This window comes from Scophthalmus maximus, chromosome 1, assembly GCF_022379125.1.
Source record: "Scophthalmus maximus strain ysfricsl-2021 chromosome 1, ASM2237912v1, whole genome shotgun sequence".
NCBI lineage: Eukaryota > Metazoa > Chordata > Actinopteri > Pleuronectiformes > Scophthalmidae > Scophthalmus > Scophthalmus maximus.
In genome coordinates this window covers 18,574,193-18,599,039 of record NC_061515.1, presented here as the reverse complement: position 1 = coordinate 18,599,039, position 24,847 = coordinate 18,574,193, and the positions used below count along the sequence as shown (strand labels likewise).

Here is a 24,847-nt window from a genome sequence, read left to right as displayed (position 1 = left end):
TTAATGATATCCTCAATACTGAAACAGGGGAGTCTCCTGGATATCTGACAAAACATCTTGATGAAGGTTGCCTATAATTGAGTCCTTAATAATTCTTTCTTAAAACAAGTGAAAGAATCTGCAGGTGCAGTGAGTTTATTTTAGCTAATGTCCAATATAAATCCACTTCTATCTTGAAACAAGGAATCTGATATAAAGAAGAAGTCAGTGAGAAGTCCAAATTAGAGTGGCAGCAAAGTCAAACCGCTTCGTGAGTTGGGAACAAAACTTCTATAGTATGCAAAATATGCGGGCTATAACCAGGAGACAGTTAGCTTAGCTTAGCACAAAGAGCAAGCGTACTAGGTGCTGGTGGACAAAGCCAGGCTAGCTATTTCCCACTGTTTCCAGTCTTTATGCTAAGCTAACCACCTGCTGACTGTAGTTTCAAATTAACTCTTAAGAAATGACAGTTGTAGAATTTGTCTCAGATAACTAATGTTTTCAAAATTAGTCAAACTATTTTGTCTTGCTTTTGTCTTGTTTGTAACTCTTATCCCTTGATGCTTTCATGTATATATAACTCTTACTCTTTTTTGAATTTTTTCTTCCAGCTCATCCCCTCAGAGGCTAACGAAGGGCAAGGTTAGCAGCTCTGAGTCGGACCAGTCGAGTACTGAGACAGACAGCACGGTCAAGTCCCAAGAGGAGAGGACAGGGCCTGCGGGACAAATGGATCCCCAGGAACTGGCCCAGAAGATCCTGGAGGAGACCCAGAGCCACATGCAAGCTGTGGAGAGCCTGCAGAAAGCAAACGCGAGAGGGAAGACACTGAGGGTGCCTGAGGGGAGAGAGGAGGCACATGCCAGACAGCGCTCTCTCTCCAATCCCACAACCCCGACTTTGACTCCCACTGGAGGAGCACGCGGGTTTCAGCCCTCTGAGACCAGTGCATTTAGCAGACCACCCAGTCGAGCAAGTCCAAAAGCTTGCTCCTCTCCTCTTTCTCTTCCTAGTCACCGTTCACCCCTCTCCACTTCTGTCTCAACACCTCTCCCGACTCAGCCTAAACCACCATCCCGCTCCTCTTCCCTACAGAAAATCAGCTCCGGCTACAGCAGTCCGGCTCGTTCCTCTTCTCCTCTATCTCTCTCTGTGAAAGACCAGGGTTCGCCTCTCCCCAGGGCTTCCCCAGATGTGCATGCGCAGTCTCAGCTCAAACTGAAATATCCTCCCTCACCCTACTCTGCCCACATCTCACCTTCCCGCTCTCCTGCCGATAGTGCCCCGTCGCCAGCTCTTTCCTATTCCTCCACGGGATCTGTTTCGGCTTCTTCCAGCCCTGCCAACACCCCTGAACCGAACCAGTCAATACGGGACAACAAAGTCCAGGCAATTCATAATTTAAAAACCTTCTGGGCCAACGCTAGCCAGAAACATGAGGTTCCCTGCCCTGCCAGTTTACTCCAAGGTGGGAATAAGAAAATGAGTACAGTTCAGAAAGATGTTCTGGGTTTGCTGAATCTCTCACCTCAACGTGAATCTCTCGGCAAACACCGGGAAGGATCTGAGGATAAAAATGCTGACAACAGACCAAACGGTCACCAAAAACTGGAGGCTAAACCACCCCCACCTCCATCTGCTAATGTTCCCACAATCTCTAAAGGAGGCAGCAGACTTCCCTCTGGGAATGGCTACAAGTTTTTCTCACCTGGACTTTTTTTTCCATCCTCTAAATGTTGAGAGTTTGGGTATTTGCCATGGCTCCCATAGCCAGTAGGCTGGTCATTCATTTTCTGTGTATAATGGCACAAGCTGTCAGTTTGCAAGTGAAGATGAGAATTGTTCCATACTGATAGTGATTTTACATGGCATTACTTTTCTTGTGAAGTGATGTTAAGGTTTTGATTGTGATGTCTACAGTATGGCTTCTTCTGGACAGAGCCGGAAGGACACAGTGGCTCTCAAATGTCGAAGCCCTGGGTATAATTGTGTTTTCCTGACTGACGAGGGAGCATGTGTCTCCACAGCTCCGTGTACACTGAAAAGACATTTTGACTCACAGTCTGCCGACTGAATGCCTGAGAAAAGGAAAACATTTCATGTCAACCTAAGCACTCGCTATATTTGCGTCCGTTGACCTGAATTTGATCTTGATTTATTGCGTAATATTATTGCTAAGCATCATTACCAATGCTTATTGTTGTCATATATTTTGTAAACTGTGTTTTTCAGTCATTATTATACATTTTATAAAGACAATTAAAAGAAGGAATAAGTAAAGTCAACATTTTTGTATTTTTCTATGGAGATTTGATTTGAAGTGTGATTGTCAGCATGGTACCTCTTGCTGTTAGGTGTATCATTGACTTTGTAATGTACAATTTTGCAGCAGTGCCAGACTCCCTAGACATTTCTCAATTCTCAAAAAGTTGACGAATAAAAAGGTAAATTTCATTGACTTGTTTTAATTATATAAATCCATAATGTAGCAAAAGAATTATTCACACATTCTTGCCACTAATATTAAACAAGAAGTCAACTGCATTTAAATTAAATCGGGCATGCAGGACTTGAACAAATGAACATCTGATACACTCAAGCACCAGGTAAATCTCTCTGTATTCCTCAATATACCACAGTTTTAAATCTAGTGTCTGTGGTGACGTTCCTGTGCTGGCCCACCGGTAGAGATTAGTTGTTGGTTGTTGTTTTTTTTAAGTCAACCAGCAATGATTAGTTCATTGTTTGTGTTCTTTTACAGTATATAAGGCTTCCCTTTAAACAAACCCTAAAATAGGGTTACTTTACATGTAGACTCCTCTGCAGCCTACTTCCACTGGGTGGCCGTGTGCTCGCCAAACCTGTCTCTGGCAATCCTCCAGAAGTCCCTGGTACTTGGCAAGATTCCTTTTGAATGACTCCTCCTTATGGACTTCCCAGGGCACTGTCAGTTCTACCAGGGCAGGTTGACAAAATTACAATGTCTGGTCGCTATGATGTTGCTTACAAGGAAAAAGTCTTACATTCCAAATTTTCTGTAAGTGAATGCACAGATGTATTAACTGACATATGATTAAAGCATCCAAATAAGTGGTTCTCATCATGCAGCATGACCATTTTCAAAATATTCTATATTTTTTTGATAAAATAATAATATATTTTCCTAATACTTTTTTATTGCTGAGTACACACAAAGAGCTCCTGTAGGAAATACAGATAAAGAGAATTTAATTTACACCATTGTGTATGATATGTGGTCTGTCTGTTCATTGCCATAAAAGCACCCTAAATATTTACTATGCAGGTCTGAGGTAGTAAGATTTTTTTAATTAGTAAGAGTAGTACGATTATTTATGTCTAAGTAAAATAAATACGTAAGTATTAGAATGAAATTCTAATTTATAAGCTATAAGCTATGTATTCTATAAAATATTCTGAAAAGAAACAAACAGGCTAAGTACAGAAATATAATGTGTCAACAAAGTCTAATTTTAACCTATAATAAATATATATTATGATTTATTGATTGATTATACTTTACTTCATTACTAATTTAAGTCTGCTAAATAATTTATAGGACTATCTACTACGTACTAACTTAGTCAAGGTGTTAAAGACGTGTGTTGGAGTAAAAACTACATTTCCCTCTAAACTCTGTTGGAATACAAGTCTGAAGTAGCATTAACAAGAAACAGAAGTACTTCAGAAATGTACCTAAGTGCAGTACTCAGGTAAATGTATAGGGTTAGTGTATGGCGAATGCTATTATACACATATGTGGGTTCAATACAATCTATCAAACATGATCAGAACCATGTGTCGTAAACAGTGGTGTGGATTTTTCAGCCAATCAGATTTACCCAAGGGGGCGGGACAAATTGGTTGATAATTAATCTGGTGTGAGCCCTCAGTGCGCAGCCGCAGCCCGGGTGACGAAGATGGTGCTCATCAAGGAATAGTGAGTCTGGAGTGTTTAAAATGATATATTCTGGCGCATTTAGAGCGACATTTCCATCTGTCCGAGTGCTCAGTGTTGAAGCGTGTACGAGTGCGTTTCGTTTGATGTTGTTGTTTACTGGATTTTATGTTTCCGTAGCCCGTAAAAAGCCAGCTTTGAGCAGGGTGGATCGGGACGTTGATAGTGGGGCACACCGGTCTTTTTAGGCGTTGCTTGTGCGAGCTAACGCTAGCTTGGGTTGTAACAGCGGAGGGGATAATTAGCTTCTTAATGAAAACGAGTTACAGGGGGAGAAAAGGCTCCTGGTTTCACGAAAACAATCTGTGGATGCAGTTTATTAACCATTAATAGTTGACTACATCGTCCGCTAGGTGCTTAGCGGTGTGTTATATGTGTAAAGTGTCGTAATGTGAAGCTTTGCTCCCGTGAGTGACAGATTAAGGTTCCTTCTCCGTCGGATTTACCATTAATGCTAGCTGGCTAAGTTAGCTGTAGCGGTCAGCTAGCTGCTAGCATGACAATTTGCACTTCATCTGTTAAACACACACCTACCGTTTGTTGCTAAGTTATAACTTAGCTGTTAGTTACCATGTACTTAACCTCAGCGTTAACAAAGAATGTGGCAGGAATTTATCTCCAGCGTTGGCCCATACCACATAGCAGTTGTGCCCGTCCAGCTAGCGTGAGGTTATGGAAGGACTAACTAATTTGCTGTTACTTTATTGGCCTTAGCATCGGATAATTATCCTGTAATTGGGCGGCTAAATCCAACATAAGAGCAATGCTGCCTCGTTAACAGTTACTTAAATCACTTGTATTTGGATTGGGCGGTTGTATCCAAATTTTGTCTCAGCAAAGCTAGCTCTTAGCATGTGGCTAAGCTATATCCGCTACACATAACGGTATCTGTTAGAATGGGCTATACCACAAATGTGTTTTTGTTACCAGGTAATACCAGGACCCGTGTATCAAAAGAGACTATGTAACTTCCTACTGTCTAAAACAGTTAACGTCCCACCACGTAAGAGAGAGAGAGAGAGATGTCACGATTTATGACAAGTGTGTTAACAGATCACTTCTGAATATAGTTTGATTGCTGCCAAATGATTTGCCAAACACGAGGTACTTACTATTATTATTCTGCCAATTACACATAACCCAGTGGTGAATAACAAATGTTTGTTATTTGAAATGTTTATCTATGCAAATGCAGCTGAGCTAAGAGGAAAATATCGGAGCAACAAGAAGACCAGCACGTGATCGATCAATTTGTTTTGTATAGATACTGAAAGCAAGGCCTTCTTCAGCTACTTAAATCATAACAAATATTATGCAATGAATATATGAATTGCTTGGAGATATAAAATGATTATAGGGCTACTAGTTAAGCAGCTCATTATTTAAAAAAAAAATAAATTACGGAAAACAGTGAAAATGTCCACCACAACATTTAAGTTAGTCTGATGTAGTGTAATGGTGCCACCATTTTCTCTTTAATCTGGTGTCTCACTATGGAACGGCACATTTAGCATCTTGCTCAAGGCATATTAAATGGGGAAACAGACCAAACCCTGTCGCTACAGGTTCCATCTAAAAAATTGAGGATTTTTGACTAATTAAAAACAATCGACTCATGGGAAAAAGCTATTGAGGAAGTAAATACAAAAACATGTTCATAAGTTTTTATTACATGGAACCAGATCTGTGACCTGTACTACGAAAGTGGATATCAACTGTCTCACTCATGATGAAACAACTAAAAGGAAAGAAGAAGAAGAAGCACTAAATATTTTTTTTAACTTAAAGGTAGCCTAAAAATAAAACCACAGGAATTTATCAAGTTTGCTATTGAGTGAATATTTTTGCCCTTTTTTCCGATGATCATCAAACTGTTATGAAGAGAAGCTGAGGTGATGTCAGACTGTGAGGAGAGAAGTTAATGTGTGATGTCATCGATCACACTGAACTGTTCATTCATGATCATGAGAAATATTGATCAATGTGTGGAGCATTGTAATAATGAAGAGTAAGTTTTTAATACTTTCTTTCATCAGTCCCCTCATGTTCCGAGCTGCAGTGATAGAATAAAAAAGTAAAAAGCTGTCAGAGATTCTGTCGGGAATCAAATCAAATCTTCTTTAAATCTGTTACTCGAAAATCTTTTGTCCCAGTCAGGCTGTAGAATGATGACGCTGGTTTCCCAGTGATCTGATTGGTCAGTTGTTGGACTGGTGACTGTCTTTGATCTTTATCGCGAACTTGACCTGCTCCAGAACAGGTTAGCTGTTCAGCATAAGTTACCATGGCGATTTATATTATTATATTATATTACTTCATATTACAGGCCTCTGGTGTATGTGATGCAGTTGTCTATAATGTCTGTAAAGCAGCTCACAGTACACTGGAGCCTGCATAACTATTGGTTACATGCACTACTAGACCACTTGAACTGTGATTGGTCCATCTGTGTCAAATCATTTAAAAGCTTTGGCCCAGTGCAGTCTATGTATGACAACATCTATGTTAGTGAGTGTAAACACAGTTGATTTGAGTGTATAACTAATGCGAGACATTAAAATTAAAATCAAAACTAAGTTTCTTTCACTGTTTACATAATGTCGTGCATGTCAACCTTGATGAAGGCTTTAAAACAATTGATCTGGGTTATTTTTTTAGCATGATACAATCAATTACTTGACAGTGAATAATCAATAACTTTTAGATTATTAACATCCCTTGTTGTGCGCTGAAGACAACTAGAACCTATCTGGTATCACTTCAGGTTACAGCACGTTGCAGGCCTTAAAAATGTTTTATCTCAAATGTGTCACTTTTGATGCTTTTAATTCCATCCCCACATCCCCCCACCGATTCTTTTTTGCCCGTTAAGTGAAACTGATGTTGGTTTCTCTGGTTAAGTTGATATTTGATACTGACATATGTTTATCTGGGAAATTAGCAGGTGTGTAGACTTGAGTTGAAGTGAAACCTCTCAGCTTTTCGTGACACAGGATTAAACCCCTTCTGGTGTAACATAGCCACTGTGCTTGACTGGTGCATTTCAAAATCTCATGCAGTGCATGCTTTTGTACAGAGCCAGCATGTTAAAATCTGTCTGTACAAAAGCTGCAGTGTACATACCACCGTGAGCCAAAACCACAAACGGTGCACTCTGCCTTTGTTTTTTCGTTGTTTCGCTGTTCCTCGGGTTACATGACTGTCAGTGGCAAAATCAGGCTCCTGTCATGATACATCTTAAGTATTATGACTGGTTATGTTTATATTATGAAATATTCTTTATGTAGAACCCCCCTGTAGCTGTAAGTGTTTTCCTAAAAAAAAAAAGTTGTTAAATGGCTTGGTGCAACTAATTTTCATAACGTATGCCGGCTGTTTTCTCAAGTGAATGAGTAATTGGTATGTAGATAAAATGGTTAAAAACTGATAAATCCCTGTCACTATAGAGCCCAACATTACGCCTTCAAATAGGCGTTATGTTACATGTACATTACAGCAAAGCTCAAATGTTTAAAGTTAAATTATACACAGGGAAGCAAATCATCCTCAAACTTTAGAAGCCACATCGATCAACAGTATTTTTAAGTACCTTTACACCTTTAATAGGACCTGACATTTGCATTTTTTTCCTAAAAAAATGATCTCTACTCTCTTATTCTCTGGGCAGCTGAATCTATCATTCTTAGCAGAGGATGTGATTGCATTGTGAGAGGAGGAGGACGATGAGGTATTGCCTGTGAAATAAATTCTTTCATACCATAATTAAGCAACATATGTATATAGGCTGGTCATAATCAGCACCCTTGTTATACTGCTGTATGTAAAATAATTTGTTTTTAAATCCATGAGTGTCACATAAATGGGCTGTACAAACTACATGTGACCACCCAAAACTAAACATAAGCATTACATTTCAATCTGCCCTGATGTCACGAAATAAAACACTAAATATATAAGTTTGCAGATGGCAGCACTATGAATGAATATATATCGTAGTCTTGCTTTAGATACAAAGACAATCTTATTGTCATTCTTCAGTTGTGGTCCTCAGTACTGGGGAATCATTACTGCCTTAGGATTTTAGGGCAGCTACAGGCATATGCTGTTTCCACATGACTGTTGGGGACTAAAGGAGAGTTTTAACAATCAGACCAGGATTTTCTCCTTTTAACACAGGACCAGTTAAATTTCTCTCCAAAGGTGGTCAGAGTTTGACCAGATGCAGCCACAACTTCATGCTTCATCCATCTTTGTGTGGTCAAACAGTGCGTTAAAAAATTGTGGGTTTTTTTTTTAGCAAAAGCAATTGTAAAAATTATGCGTTTAACACAAAAAATTAATTTGCTTAGGATTTCAAACATCACTGTGATATCTTATCACATTATTTTCATTGATGAGTTCATTTGTTTGTTTCTCTCTCCATTTCCTGCCCCACCTCTCCCTTGTTTCCCCTCTCTCAGCCGTGTAGTGTTGCCGGTCTCTGTGGAAGAGGTGAGTATCATTAAATCCCTACCCTGCTTAAATATTACATGACAAGCCATTCTTTAAATAAAATTCTACAAATCCTATCTTTCTAAGTGTTACCAATACAATATACATTACAGCAACAGTATGTGTGGATGATCGTAGCTTTTTCTTCTGTACAGAGAAAGCTCCTCCACTTTAGTCTGGGTCTAAGACAAAATAGCCTTTGTCAGAGAGCGTTGGTATTTGTGTGACAGGCTGGCCGTGGTGTTTTGTGGAGAGATCTGCACTGGGGTGTTGACTCGGCCTTTAAAACCTTCTCCGTCTCTGTGACATCTCAATCTTAACAGCAATCACATTTTAAGCCTCAGTGTTTTATTTAGAGAAAGTATAAACTGTTAAGCCTCAAAATAGAGAATTTATAGCTGCTCAGTTTTCATTTGAGCACAGACTGTGCTGTCCAGTGGCATCGTACACTGGCCCAAGTTCACAGGCTTCTCTGCTTGGCAAAAAAATGTTGGCTGCCAGTAAGAGACATCCGTTTTTATAAAATTATGCATTTTCAAAATGATAAAAGAAAAATACCAATTTTATTCAAAACTTTAAATGCACCTTCATTTGGCCACCTAATCCTGAAGAAGGTACGAATTCTATTGTGAAAATGAAGTGGGATGCATCTCCCAGGCTGCAGAAACATGGATGTAGCTTCTGTAAGCTCAGCGACATGTTGATGAAAGTCATAATTTGAGTTTATAGCTTACTGCCACCTTTGTTGTTAATGGATGCATAAATGCTGCATCAAGGGACAGTTAAGCAACAGAAACTTATTGGAGGAGCTGCTCCATCTTTCATTGAATGTACACCAACATATCTCCTGTACAGCCTTAAAAACATGTCTCTTCACCGCAATGACATCACAATGACAAATTTAGAGATGAATCAAGTCGTTATTTCAAGTCTGGGCTTTTTTGTTTTCTGTACAGCTAGTGGCTGTTGGCGACTTTGTGTCCTTGAAGCACCTGCGGTCAAATAATAATAGTATTAGTCACAGCTGTTATGGCTGTATGTTCACTGTGCGTCTTCTCTTTCTTCTCCCATTTCTGTTCACAGTATCAAGTAGGCCAATTGTACTCTGTGGCTGAGGCCAGCAAGAATGAGACGGGAGGAGGCGAAGGCATCGAGGTGCTAAAGAATGAACCCTATGAGAAGGATGGGGAGAAGGGACAATACACACATAAAATATACCATCTAAAGAGGCAAGTCTTTGAAAATTAAGTTGGCTTTTTATCAAATCTGAGGTCCTCTAGGTGAGAAAAAAAACTTTTATTCACCATTTCAAGTAGCACTGTGTCTATGTAATAGTTATTTTCATAATTGATTAATCTGCAGAATGTTTTCTCTAAAAATATATTTTTGAAATGCTTAATTTAATTTCCCCCCTGGTCCCAATGTGACTTTTTTCAGTTTTCCCGACCAACAGTTAAAAAGATATTCAGTTTACAGTAAAAATAAAAGCTGGAGCCGGTACATTTTTGGCATTGTTTAAAAAAAAAATGCCTGAAATGAATATGTACTTAACATGTTCATGGGGTGGATGAAAGAATAGAAGTATTTTTTGAAAGAGAGCTTTGACTTACACTCAATGGCAGTATTCGTAAGCTTTAAAAGAAATCACAACAGCATGTATGAGATGTACGTAGCACTTTTAAGAAGTGGTTACATTGAAATGCTCACTGGTGGTAATGGAGAGACAGGTGAGCATCTGCAGGCTCAGTACTTATCACTGAATTGAGGCAACACCTTGTGTCAGCCATAAATATTAGCATTGCGAAGCCGGTGCTTCGAAAACACAGCACAAAGGAGGCATTTATCACATTGTTGTCATCTTCGGCCAACTCCCCAAACGGGTAACCTAAGAAAGTAAGACACATGAAACCTGGAGCGCTGGCGATAGAAAGAGCAACACAATCTGAGCTTTTTGCCACCATGTGGACGTGTTGGTTTGGTTCACAGAAAGCCAATAACAGACCGTGTTGGCTGCCAGCTGTTAAATGTAATGGTAGAGCGCCGTTTGCAGCCATATGAAGGGCAAACACCCGGTTGTGATGGCTACTCTGCATGGTTGCATAACAGCCAGAATAAGCAATTTATTTAGCATTTTACCTACAATACAGACAATGATCCCCATATTTATGTTTCATCCCTAAAAATAATGTGAGGCCTCCTAAATCAAAGGCCTAATATGCCAATTACAGAACATGTACGTAGCAGTACGAGGAGAAACGAGGCTGCTCTCGGGACAAAGGGTTGTCCTTCTCTTTGTCAGGTGTTTCCTCTTTTTTTGTCCAGCGTCTCTATATTGTATGAGTATTTCTTTAACATTGCAGGAAATAAGTGCTGAAGTTTTTTGGACAAGAGCTTTGGGTCGTTCAGTCCACTGCCAGCAACAACAAAAGATAATTAATTTAGAAGTAATTCGTAATGATTGAATCCAGACCTCAAACAGGACAAAATGACCTGTTTGAGGTCTGCTCCAAGAGTTATGGATGTTTTGGATTACGTCCATGCTAATATGTATTTGTTTTAAAATGAAAACAATCTTCATCCTTATTAACGCACCTGTAAAGGCATATCACATGACCATTCACTAATACTGGTCATGTCAACAGGAAGCAGCATGTCTAATCTGTAGTTGATTGCTTAGCTGCAGAAAATACTATAAATGAGGAACAAGCAAACAGGGTTTTCGAAGTAATGGTTTCCAGATGTTTCAGTTTCTGTCCGCCCAGACATAAACAAAATCCCAGAGTTTTCAAACTAGGGGTCAGCAGCTTTTCCAAAAATGTTGTGGTTCAGGGCTTGAAAACGCGTTTTAAAACTAAAACGTTTTGGTGTGAACGTAGCCATAGTTCTTATGAAAGGATTGTTGACCTGATTGTCTGACTTCCTTCTCTCGGTCACTGCAGTAAAGTCCCAGGGTACGTGAAGATGATTGCCCCAGAGGGAGCATTAGTTTTTCATGAAAAGGCCTGGAATGCCTATCCGTACTGCCGCACTAGTAAGTACATGCTCAAGGATCAATCTGTTCCTACTCACTGTTCACTTTTCACCGCTTGCATGATAAACATGAGAGGTCATAGCTGCATGGTTTTTGTAGGCCTCAACATTTTATGCATATTACAGTTAAATATTTTTCTCTATGCAATTTGAAAGGTCATGAATCTCATCCTGAATTTTGATACTCATGCTCATTTCTTGTTTTCTTTTCTTTTTCCTCCTTCCCCTGCAGTCGTGACGGTGAGTTGTTTGTCAAACTTTTTTATGGCCTGCTCACAACGGAAAGTGAAACTCCAATTCATCTATACATCTGTGATAAGTAAGCTTAGTGACATGGGGGCTACTGTTGAACTGCTGTAGCTGGCGGGGAAACCACTAACACACTGTCCAGCCAGGAACATACTGTACTAGTGCTCCTCAGTCACGATAACTGTCTGAGATTCTTTCAATGTTCTTTGTACTGGACAATTTCTCCCAATGGCATCTTGTACTTAGGAATGTAAATAATTTCAGTCAGTAAAGATGTGTTCCAAAAAGTTGATTCTATGTAATGAAATATAATTTTGCAGTTTAAATGCTGTTTTGACCGATCCCTGAGAATGAGTGTTGAAATGTATTTATTTTTCTCTTCTGAAAAGCTTTCTCGAAGCTTTATATTGCTGTACTTGATCTGCTTACTACTTTCTCAAGGGTAAAAAATAGATCGAAGCTGAGCATTGCAGCATCACCAGTGTTGTTTCAGTCTAAATGACTCTTTGGCTAATTGGATTTAGCTCTAAGGTTTACGTCCACCTCTTAGAACCCTCCATTCATGGTTTTCTCTGTAATAGCTGAGATCAGCGGTCAGTGTAGAAGTATTGTCTGATTTCTGAGTAATGGCTTGAACTTCCTTTGAAAGCCACGGCTAATATATGCATTTATTTATAATATTTGTGTTGTTGTTTGTTTCCCCTCCTGCTTTTCAGAATGAGTACATGAAGGATGACTTTATGATTAAGATTGAGACGTGGCACAAACCTGACATGGGAACAGTAGAAAATGTAAGTGAGCAACGTTGTGGAGGGGGGTCAATGTTTGAAGGGGAACTTCATCAGAAATGGTCGGTTGACTGGAAACGGATTTGGATTTTTTTTAAATGGTCCAAATCAAATCAACAGAGGCTGATTCATAGAGTCTAGTATGATTCACACACCTGAATCACTGGATCCTACATTTCCCACAATGCATCAACACCCCTTTACTATATGCCCCCGGTTGATAGTGCTGGCTTTCTGTTGTATAACTGAATTAAAAGTGAAGCAGAAATAACTTTGATAACACAACTAGGACAGCAACTAATGATGATTTTCAGTCTTATTTATCTGCTTTTATTTTTTTACTGATTGATAATTTATTGTATAAAATATCAGTCCAAAACTCTAAAGATTTTGAGTCTACAATAATGTAAAGCAGAAAACCTTCACATTGGAGAAGTTGGAAAAACAGACAATCTGTTTGCTTAAAAAGTTGCAGAAATGATTAATGCATGGTTCAAATTTTTGTAGATCATTTTTCTATTTATCATCTACTCGATTAAGGGGCCAATCATCTCCGCTCTCGATATCAGGGTTATTTCGCAGATTTTAGTACGCTTCCTCCAGAGCCACAGAAGAACATGGTGAACTAAACTTAACGTTACATGGGATTAATACGTTGATGCACGTGAAAGGAGAACATGCCCATGTTACAATACACCTGGTTTTGAATTTACATCCCAACAGTCAAAACAGATTTGAATAACGCGCCATGGGGAAACAAAATGTCCTGTGTCGCCAATGTGATCTTTGACCACAGGTTGAATTGTCTTTCTCTTTGCAACAGGTCCACGATTTGGACGAGCAGACTTGGAGGACTGTGGAGGTGGTGCCTATAGATATCGCAAACAAAGAAGAAGTGGCGCCTGCGGTGAGTTTTTATAATGCTGGTCTCCATAAACCACTGGACTGAGATGTGAAAGTAGTAAGTGAGAGCAGGGGTTGACACCTCTGATTCACAGCAGGGTGTCTCCACCCTGAGGAGCAGTGGGGTCCCACAGGTTGACTCAAAATGTCTAAAGAGCAAGGATGTCTTCTTTTCTTTTTTTTATCCATAATTATCACAACTGTATTCCTTACATGAATATTTAGACTTAAGATTAATGGAAGACCGGTTGTTTAAGGTGATCACAATGGCCAGTCGCTTCCCTTACGGTGTTTCTTGCATTTGAGTAAAGAGCCTTTTTTTCTTCTTGTGGCAGTTCTTATTATGACTGCCCCTTCTTATATTAATTTTCATCTCCATAGATGTGATCACCGATTGCTGTTATTACTGACGATTTTAAAACATCGCTTTTATCTAATTTCCAGGGGGCAAAATGTCCAGTATGTAACCACAGTACAGGTGCGAACATGCCCTAGACACAGTCGAGACTAGATTACTCATACCACATTGCGAGGTTCGATTTCTAATCTACAAATTGGAGGTTACAGCTGAATGTTGTTTTTTTACAGCTTAGTAACCCCCCCATCCCCGACCCCCAACGATATCGTCATCCATCACAGTGTTTCTCCACACTCATCGTCGTTAACCAGTTCAGTAGACGGCCAACCCTTGTGTCAACCAGGAAACCACTTCATAGCTGAAGGGGGTTATCTGTTGGTCAGTAATACCGTATATTTTACCCATGGTTTAAAATCTAAAAGGAGGCATTAAGCCATTTCATCCAGGTGGGTCACAGTTGTCCCAGTGTTTCTTACACTAGCTGTAACTCCTGCAGTAATGACTTAAGTGGATCATTGGTTAGGTCAAGGCTTAATCTGAGTGTCCATCTGCTCCAGGTTTTTAGATTAAAACAGCACTGTGAGCCTTGAGCTTGGGTGGGATTGGATTTTTGGGGGGTTGGGGGGTTGCAGAAAAGAAATGCAGTCTTGCTTCAGAACTGGAGTGTGAACACTCCCTGAAAAGGTGAAAGGTTGTAACACATCTTTAGTATGAGCAAGTCAGAGCTGACTAGTCTAAACTAGTTCTCTTTAGGATTTATCACATTAATTTAACTATGTCACATTGAAAACAGAATATAATAACATCACTTAAGTAGGAACTGTACTCCTGGATAGGGGTTGGACTCTTTTTTTCTCTGGAGTTGCCCAGGGGGAGAGGCGACGGGCGGGTGTGGGGATACTCACAAACCCCCGGCTGAGCGCCGCTGTGTTGGAGTTTACCCCGGTGGACAAAAGGGTCGCCTCCCTACGCCTTCGGGTGGTGGGGGGGGAAACTCTGACTGTTGTTTGTGCATATGCACCAAACAGGAGTTCAGAGTAGTCAGCCTTTTTGGAGACCCTGAATGGAGTCCTGCAAAGGACCACAGTAGGGGACTCTGTTGTTCTGTTGGGAGACTTCAACGCCCACGTGGGCAATGATGGAGACACCTGGAGAGGCGTGATTGGGAAGAACGGCCTCCCTGATCGGAACCCAAGTGGTTGTTTGTTATTAGACTTCGGTGCTAGCCATGGCTTGTCTATAATGAACACCATGTTCGAACATAAGGATGCTCATAAGTGTACATGGTACCAGAGCACCCTAGGCCAAAGGTCGATGATCGATTTTGTGATCGTTTCATCTGATCTGAGGCCGCATGTTTTGGACACTCGTGTGAAGAGAGGGGCGGAGCTGTCAACTGATCATCATCTGGTGGTGAGTTGGATCCGGGGGTGGGGGGAGGCCCCCATCCAGGAGATTTTCAACTCACACCTCCGGCGGAGCTTTTCTGGCATTCCTGTGGAGGTTGGGGGCATTGAACACGAGTGGGAAATGTTCAAAGCTTCCATTGCTGAAACTGCGGCGGTGAGCTGTGGTCTCAAGGTCTTAGGTGCCTCAAGGGGCGGTAACCCTCGAACTCCGTGGTGGACACCGGTGGTCAGGGAAGCTGTCCAACTGAAGAAGGAGTCCTTTAGGGATATGTTATCCCAGAGGACTCCGGAAGCAGTTGCAAGGTACCGACGGGCCCGAAGGGCTGCAGCCTCTGCCGTGTCAGAGGCAAAACAGCGGATGTGGGAGAAGTTCGGAGAAGTCATGGAGAAGGACTTTAGGTCGGCACCAAGATGCTTCTGGAAAACCATTCGACATCTCAGGAGGGGGAAACGGGGAACCATCCACGCTGTGTACAGTAAGGATGGGACACTGTTGACCTCAACTGAGGAGGTAATCGGGCGGTGGAAGGAGCATTTTGAGGAACTCCTGAATCCGACTAACACGCCCTCTATGGTAGAGGCAGAACTGGAGGCTGATGGAGGATCATCGTCAATTTCCCTGGCGGAGGTCACTGTGGTAGTCAAACAACTTCACAGTGGCAAAGCCCCAGGGGTTGATGAGATCCGCCCAGAAATGTGGAAAGCTTTGGGTGTGGAGGGGCTGTCTTGGTTGACACGTCTCTGCAACATTGCGTGGAGGTCGGGTACAGTGCCAAACGAGTGGCAGACCGGGGTGGTGGTTCCCCTGTTCAAAAAGGGGGACCAGAGAGTGTGTGCCAATTACAGGGGTATCACACTTCTCAGCCTCCCGGGTAAAGTCTACTCCAAGGTGCTGGAAAGGAGGGTTCGGCCAATAGTCAAACCTCAGATTGAAGAGGAACAATGTGGATTCCGTCCTGGACGTGGAACAACAGACCAGCTCTTTACCCTTGCAAGGATCCTGGAGGGGGCCTGGGAGTATGCCCATCCAGTCTACATGTGCTTTGTGGATTTGGAGAAGGCGTATGACCGGGTCCCCCGGGAGATACTGTGGGAGGTGCTGAGGGAGTATGGGGTGAGGGGGTCACTTCTTGGGGCCATCCAACCCCTGTATACTCAAAGCAATAGCTGTGTCTGGGTTCTCGGCAGTAAGTCGGATTCGTTCCCGGTGGGGGTTGGTCTCCGCCAGGGGTGCGCTTTGTCACCAATCCTGTTTGTGATATTCATGGACAGGATATCGAGGCGTAGTCGTGGTGGGGTGGGGTTGCAGCTTGGTGGCCTGGGGATCTCATCACTGCTCTTTGCAGATGATGTGGTCCTGATGGCACCATCGGTCTGGGAATGAGCCCTTACCTCAAGTAAAGGAGTTTAAGTACCTCGGGGTCTTGTTTGCGAGTGAGGGGACAATGGAGCGTGAGATTGGCCGTAGAATTGGAGCAGCGGGGGCGGTATTGCACTCGCTTTGCCACACCGTTGTGACAAAAAGGGAGCTGAGCCGGAAGGCAAAGCTCTCGATCTACAGGTCAATCTTTGTTCCTACCCTCACCTATGGTCATGAAGGATGGGTCGTGACCGAAAAAACGAGATCGCGAGTACAAGCGGCCGAAATGGGTTTCCTTAGAAAGGTGGCTGGTGTCTCCCTTAGAGATAGGGTGAGAAGCTCAGTCATCCGTGAGGAGCTCGGAGTAGAGCCGCTGCTCCTTTGCGTAGGAGCCAGTTGAGGTGGTTCGGGCATCTGATAAGGATGCCCCCTGGGCGCCTCCCCTGGGAGGTGTTCCAGGCACGTCCAGCTGGGAAGAGACCTCGGGGTAGACCCAGGACTAGGTGGAGAGATTATATCTCCACACTGGCCTGGGAACGCCTCGGGATCCCCCAGTCAGACCTGGTTAATGTGGCCCGGGAAAGGGAAGTTTGGGGCCCCCTACTGAAGCTGCTGCCCCCGCGACCCGACCACGGATAAGCGGTTGAAGATGAGATGAGATGAGACTTAAGTAGGAAGATTTTCATAAAGGATGACTCCACTAGTCTGTGTTAAAGCAGTCGGAGGCCTTTGTGATTATTTAAACAGTAAAAAATACATTTCAGATTTTATCCACAGTTCATATCTATCTTGAGCAGTCCAAAAATTAGACTTTAAGACAAAACTTTTACCTCATGGTTTGTCCATCACAGCTCAACAATGAAAACCTGTTCGGGGAAAATGCAAAGCAGGAATTAATGTTGGACAGCAAGCTCATTAGCAAGAAATCTTTTCATGTCCAGTTTGAATAGAAGGAATGATTACAGCAGGCAGAACCCGTTTCAATGTTGACATGAACAATTGTTATAAGATGGACTTGAAAGAAATGGTGAGCCTGTCCTTTTTTCAAAGTAACTCTTGGTCTAAATTGTCCTGGTAATGTAAGGAACAAGAAAAGCAGTGTTTTGCTCACAAAGACCGTGAAGACGAAGAAGAAGAAAACAAGCTGGCAGCCGTGGATTGAAAAAGTTGCCTGATTTAAAAAAAAAAAAAAAAAATCCTACTCTGTACGTGTATAATGAGAAAGGAGAAGCACAATACTAAAAAAACTCCACTGGGCAGATAAGACCCCAGATTAAAAAAAAACTGGTCTTGTTAAACCTTCTTACTTAAATTCAGCTTTTGTTACGACAAACAAGGAGCAACATAAACAAAAAAGACATCCACCAGACGTTCAGCTCTAGACACAGTGACCCAAAGCACAGGACAGAAACAAGCCTGTGGTAGACAGGTACAGTCTGTTTGACATTGTGTTTACTCACTGTTCTTTCAGGACTACAAACCAGAAGAAGATCCCGCTCTGTTCCACTCTGCCAAGACAGACAGAGGACCTCTAGGCCCTGAATGGAAGGTACCTGACACAGTAAAAGAGAGCAGAAGACAGCAGAGCTGCACTAATGTTGAGGTCACAGTCCGTCCTCTTGGACCTTTTTGAACAGTGCTTCTCTCTCTCTCCCCCCTCTGTTTTCTTTCTCGCCCATCACAGAACGAGCTGAAGACAGACTGCCCTTACATGTGTGCATACAAACTGGTCACTGTCAAGTTCAGATGGTGGGGTCTGCAGACCAAAGTGGAAAGCTTCATCCACAGGGTAACGGACAGAATCACATCACATCACACGCTTGCAAAATTATGAATTGTTCATCTTGTACTTTGGTAGCTGTTAATGAAAAATATTAATGAATTCACAATGCCAGTTAAGCCGGTGAAATCACTTAACCCTCAAATTAAGTTCAATAAATCAAATATTATTTTTGCTTTTGTCCAACATATGTGAGCAGGTTTATTGTCATTATCATTGACTCAGCTTTGCCATGATTCTAAGTGCCAGTGGTCAGTGTTGTTTCTGTTCTGCACAGCAGAGGGAGACATGGTTTACAGAAACATCTCAGCATCACTTCATCACAATCCTTGCATCTGTTAGGGAGAGTCACAAGAGATCAGGGCAAGAGGAAAAGATAATAATCAACTAATGTACAATTAGAAAAGCATTTGAAGTCTTCAACATGCATTAGTTGGATATAAAGATGACAGGGACCCACACTTCAGTCCTGCCTTTTATTGGTCTGCAACTTGGTCTAAAACATTGTTGACTGTGCAGAATACAAGCTGTTGTACTTCATTTCACTTCCTTTCTTTCTTTCCACAGCAAGAAAAACGTATCTTCACAAACTTTCACCGCCAGCTGTTCTGCTGGATTGACAAATGGGTTGGTTTGACCATGGAGGACATCAGGCGGATGGAAGAGGAGACTCAGAAAGAGCTTGAGGAGGTTATTAACTTGCCAAATGCAACTATTCCTCTTGCATTCAGACTGTCTGGCTCCTCTTATGCTGTCATAGATTTAATTAAGGCAGAAATGAGTAAAAATGCTGTAGTAATATTTCAGGTGTAACTGGAATCCAGCAATTCAGTAAAGCAAAATGAAATGCAAAGTTTGCTGACGAATTATAATTGTACAAATGATCATTGTTTTTGTTTTGAGGAGACCATGCAGATTATTGAATCTGCTTGAAATAATTCTTTTGCCCCTGGATTTCACAATAGATGCGTCAGAAGGGCGATGTGAGGGGAACCTCTGCAACAGACGAGTAGAGGCCCGTCACTGTAGATCAAACACTAGAGGCAGGCTGAGTAAGTCTGAACAAAGGAACATCGGTGGAGCTGCATGGCTCATTCTCCACCGCTCTCTTCATAAACTCTCAGTTTTCCACTCTTCATTCTTGCCGCTGTCTTACTTGTGTTGCCATTTCTGAAATTCTCTTGTTTTTTTTTCAGACCTATTGTGCTTCACACATCTCCTGCTTTGTTCCATCTTTCCCTCTTTCTTTTCATTCCAGGCTAACATGAACACCACGTTATGTTGAATAACCGTGCATTGCTGTTTTGAAATAAAGATGACCCGAGTAGAGTGCTTGTATGATGTATTATGGCAGTACGGCTAGTTCCATAAAGCAAAACAATGTTTTTATGGTTTTCTTTTTCTCTCTGGAATTTACTGCAGCTCTTTCTCGTAGGATCCCAGAAGAAAATTCTGATTGGCACACTAATGGCTCCAGGGAGGACGATGTCTGTCAGTCCAACACTGGATATCTCAACTATTTTATGATTGGCCAAGAAATTTTGTAGAAACATCATTCAAGTTTTTTTCCTCCAGTGCAACATGAGATTGACCCTTTGATTTTTAATGAAACGCGTGCACATCCGCATTATTAAATGGATTGCCATAAAATTAGGTACTCATGTGCCCCTCAGGATGAATTTTTATAATTCTGGTCATCCCTCAACTTTTGACCTAGTGCAGTCATCGGCTAAGACGATGAATGTCAAAGACTCTGAGCTAAATGTCAGTTTTGCAGGTATTAATCACAAACCAAAGCACCATTGTGCCCAAGTGTAGCCTCACGGAGCTGCTAGCTGCCAAGTCTTGTCCTATGGGTGCCACTGAGGAAAGGAGTCTTTCTAATCTGGTAATAGTCTCATGTACAGTAGGCGGCTTAAACAGCCTCTTTCGTGCACCAGCAGGTGACAACTTCAGATGTATTTAACACTGAACCAAACAAAGCCAGCGTGATGTCGCCTTGGCGTGGGATTTTTAGAAAGCACGACGGGGCTTTTTGTTCCGCCGCTACCTTTTACTCAGATGTCCATCTCCACTGTCTGCTTGTTGCTGGAAAACTAAATAATCTCGTGATCTCATCCTCAACTTTTCACTCTGTGCTCTCAGTTCCTTTTCCTCTGGATGCTTTGTGATCATCAAGATAACTCACCATGCTCACTATGTTTTGGCTTTTGGGAGCAAACAGATTTTCTTGCATGTGCATGGCTAAATGCATAACAGATTTAAACATCTGAGTTATGTGAGTTATCTGAAAATGTGTTCTTTTTTTGTAACTAACTGAACACAAAACTTCTTTCTCTGTCCCTCAGCTGCGTAAAACAGGTCCGATTCGAGGCACCAGTGCTGCTCATGAGCAATGAGGCAAATCAACCAAACCCTGTCACGATGACGTCATCCGAGACATGTCCACCACGATGAGGAAATGGCCCCGACGTCCCGTCTTCTCTTCCTGTCTCACATGATTCATTTGGGGGTTTGACAAGATTGGTTAACAGTACTGTACAGATCCTACCCCAATCACAAGCCTCCTGTTCACCCAGAAAAACAAAAAACATGTTTTTTGCGTACATATAAAAAAGAAGAAAAAAATACTCTTTGCACAGATCGTAAATTGCCTGAAATGTAATGTTAGTTGATTATTACAATGGGCTTTGTTTTTATTCAGGTGTGTAAACCATGACTCAGAAAGTCAAGCCTTTTAAATTGATTAGAATGTTGTTTTTAGGTCGACCGATTTCTACAAAAGAAATTCGTAAATGATGGCTTGAGCAGATATTGGACAATTTATCTCCTGACCCCCTCCCTTGTATTATAACTGTCTCTACTTTAATCCCCGTCTGCCCTCCTCAGTATTGTCTATACTCTTGTCCTGGTTACAATTTGTCTAGATCTCCTCCCCTGTGTTTCACTGTCCTCTCTGTCTGGCAGTCGGTTGGGAATACTGATGGGGTTTTTGTTTGTGTTTTTTTTTCCTTTTCCCCTCATATTTTCTTTTATAGTTTTAATTTCTGAGGCAAATTAACGTCCGCTTATGGTTCAAAGCAAATATAATGCTCATGCATGATGGATAATTCTTTGCTATTGTTTTTTTCCTCACGGCATTCACACGTCCTCACATTTCAACGTGCACACCGCCCTCCCTCCGTCACAAGTGCATGTGGACAACAACAACTCCTCAGTAAACTGTCAGTGCATGTGTGTAGTCGCTGCAGTGCAGCTGCACTCACGTGGAGTGTTTGTGTTGATCGAAGAGTCTGTACAATACACCTGTGTGTAAGTGCATCTGTGTGCTTGTTTGTGTTATCGACTGCCTTCACCTTTAAAGGACTGTCACTCTCTGGACTGAGATGGAGAACATTCAGTTGAATGTCAAGGCTTGTGAGAGGCGTGTGTACACGGCTGTGCTCTCATGTCGCTGCATGTCCTATCTCCTTGGCCAGGGCTGTAACTGGAAGGCTCCCACTGCCTCCACAAAAGCTTTTTTATTCTTACTAAAACAAGTAATCATGAGTCTGTGCATTGCTGCGTGCACGAATCAGGGTAGTTTTGTTTTTTTTAAATATATATCTCAAACTACCATTTCCTTTCTCAGATGACAGAGCAAGTGGGTCCAGGCAGATCTGCAATGTTTGATGCAGTTTTGGTTTGACAAGCATTCTGGGTGTATAGATTTTATTTTTTGGGGTTTTCCTCTACTCTAATTTTTAAGCTTTTCATCTACTGTACCTGCAAGAAAGTATGAGGTCAGTCTGATCTTGAAACGGCTTTGAGAAAAAGATGAAATGAATTTTACTCTTACAGTTCAGATTGGTGTTAGATGAGCTAGTACGAGCCTTGATCTGAAAGCAGGCGATGTCTTTACCCTGCTCTCTTTAATGCATTGCTTTTTAAAAAAAATATGGTGGCTGCATTGACTTGAGGTTGTGGCTGTTTTATCACAGCAAAAGCAGAGTTTAGCTGTCTTTTATTTTTTCAATCTTGTGCAGCTCCCGTTGGGCTCTAGGTAAAATGTGTGGTGTTTTATATGATCGCGTAGCTTAGTGCTGTTTTACCGGCGTCGATTAAGACTTTGTTCATTCAATGAGGTGTCTCCAAAAATCTTAGGTTTTGTTGTAACCTATGTGTGTGTTTGTGTGTGTGATGTATGTTGGACAGGTTAAAGGAGAGTTGTAAGTGTACTTTATAATAGAAATGGACAAACTGTACATAAATACACTGATTTGAATGGGATATTCACAGCTACTAGGCATCGTCAGGTCTATCATTCAATACTGTAACTTAAAGGAAGTGGTGGTGTTGTCGGAGCGGGTAACATCAGCTGTGTGGACAGTGTGCTGTGTGTGTGTAAAGCAGAGCAAACTGTCCACGTGTTGTTGCTCATACTGTACCATGGTTCAACCGTACCTCATCTGTGCTTGCGAATGTACAGCTAGGAAATACACGTGTCGGAGTGTGCAGGATGTTTCTGAACCGCAGGAACACTGATACGTTTCACACCTGCACAGGCATGACACAGGCCCATGAAATCATCGATACACAAGTACAGGTGGATTGACTTAAACAAGTTTTGACCTGCATGCTCAACACTTTTTTTTTTAATTCTTTACATTTTCCTTTATTTACTCTCGATTTATTCCCTGTTTCTGTTTGATCAATGCAGTTTTTTGAGAAGCTCTTGAACCGCATCAGACAAAGAAGGGAAATCCGTCGAGAGGGCGGCTCCTCCTCCAAATCAAACTGGATCCAGCTCGACCTCAGATCTACTGACGAGGAGTGAAAAGCCAGGCTGAGTTTGATGGTGAAGGGGGGCCGCCCTGTTACAGACGAGAGCGGCGGTGTGATGTACAGTTCTGTAGCATTGCCGGTGATGCCAGCCAGGGTATGACTGTGATGGGAGGGACAGAAGGTTAGGGAACAGATGGAGTCCAAAATACTGTTTTCCCAGTTGTAATCCAGAATAAGCACTTGCAAAATCTACTGGGGTTTTTTTCTGTCTTTTTTCTTTTTTTTCTGTTTTTGAAAGTCAAAGATTCACGATGTATTCAAATTTTTTTTGTGATGAGGCAAAATTCAGGGGAATTAGTAGTGAATGTAAAACAATTAGTTCATTTTTTTTCACAGCGGTCAAGCTGTGACAGAAGGTCTAGACAATGGAACATAATGGAATATCTAATAAATTTGAACAAATAAGAGAGTCTGTGACATTTACTGTGTGTGTGTGTGTGTGTGTGTGTGTGTGTGTGTGTGTGTGTGTGTGTGTGTGTGTGTGTGTGTGTGTGTGTGTGTGTGTGTGTGTGTGTGTGTGTGTGTGTGTGTGTGTGTGTGTGTGTGTGTGTGTGTGTGTGTGTGTGTGTGTGTGTGTGTGTGTGTGTGTGAACTGCATTACAGGGCCTAAATCATTTTTGAAAATATATATACATCCTTCCTAACACTAAAATTACATCCACCCAGAAGCTTGGGTTCCTCAGTGGGGTAAGTTTCAAGTTGAATTTCATTTGGCAAAAGGTGGAGGATTACGTTACAGCCAATTGAACATTTTAATACAATACACAAACTATTCATTTTAGAATCGCCCTACCAAACCAATGTCCATGTTATTGTAGTGTATACATATTATATTTGATCAGTGGTTTATTTTTAAAGATGCACTACATATTCCACAAAAGCAGCCCTTTAACAAAATGTAAATATTTTTTTAAAACAGCACTAACTCTTTAATTTCCCAAACATTCGAATGTCTCCCAAATGACACTCACTCATGTAAATAATATGTAAACATCAGGAATCATAAAAATTAAAAATTCATTTTTGTTAAAAAAAACAACTTATAAAACTTATAAAATATAATGCTTTGTTATGGGTTAAACTGCAGCAGTATATACAGCTGTTGGCAGGAATATTAATTTTCAGTTTTTATATCTTTAGTCTCCATGCAACAAAAGAAATCGTGGTTTCCAGCTCATGCAATATGAGGATTTGCTGCTTATCTTTTCAATTGATGTTACTTAATTATTCATAATTTTGAAGTTTAGTCTACCTGTTGGACTAAATAAGCATCGGGAAGGTGTCACTATGGACATAAGTCTGTCACAGGCTTTTGTCAGTTTCCTAATTTTTTTTTTTTTTTTTTTAATAAACCAACCATCGGTAATAATGCATTTTTTCTTATTCCCACCATTTTATTACTGGAGCTGTTTAAATTGACCTTGAAGGCAATAAACCGTTTTGTATTTATCTATGTACAGTATGCATTTTTAACAAGCTTCTATTCCAGATTAAACGTAAAAGCACTTGCATTTTTGAATGAACGGTGGTATACAAAAATTGAGTATTTTTTATTATCAATGTAATTACCATTGTATTATTATTATTATTATTATTGCAACAACTGATCATGTATTTTATCACTTAATTGTGTGTGTGTGTGTGTGTGTGTGTGTGTGTGTGTGTGTGTGTGTGTTTGTTTGTTGTGTGTATTGTGT

At 41.3% G+C, this 24,847-nt stretch overlaps 2 protein-coding genes across 5 annotated transcripts in view; both read left to right on the top strand.

Annotated features, from left to right (window-relative positions):
* ttc28 (tetratricopeptide repeat domain 28) overlaps window positions 1-2,267 on the top strand; it is a 149,853-nt gene extending 147,586 nt beyond the window's left edge. For all 3 annotated transcript variants that reach the window (XM_035630158.2, XM_035630150.2, XM_035630167.2), the window contains one exon: window positions 594-2,267. In XM_035630158.2, the coding sequence (XP_035486051.1) occupies window positions 594-1,722 (1,129 nt within the window). In that variant the 3' untranslated portion in view covers window positions 1,723-2,267. The remainder of the gene's footprint in view (window positions 1-593) is intronic.
* Window positions 2,268-3,876: 1,609 nt separating this feature from the next.
* pitpnb (phosphatidylinositol transfer protein, beta) lies at window positions 3,877-23,557 on the top strand. Of its 2 annotated transcripts, none has more exons than XM_035629625.2 (12): window positions 3,877-3,940; window positions 8,419-8,449; window positions 9,533-9,678; window positions 11,389-11,480; window positions 11,712-11,719; window positions 12,445-12,519; window positions 13,340-13,423; window positions 18,018-18,095; window positions 18,231-18,335; window positions 18,894-19,016; window positions 19,292-19,378; window positions 20,675-23,557. In XM_035629625.2, the coding sequence occupies exons 1-11, from the start codon at window positions 3,921-3,923 to the stop codon at window positions 19,337-19,339; spliced, it is 810 nt and encodes a 269-aa protein (XP_035485518.1). In that variant the 5' UTR covers window positions 3,877-3,920; the 3' UTR covers window positions 19,340-19,378; window positions 20,675-23,557. The 2 variants fall into 2 exon arrangements, with proteins under 2 accessions (XP_035485518.1, XP_035485519.1); XM_035629626.2 differs by lacking the exon at window positions 3,877-3,940 and adding an exon at window positions 7,666-7,685.
* The last annotated feature ends 1,290 nt before the right edge of the window (window positions 23,558-24,847 follow it).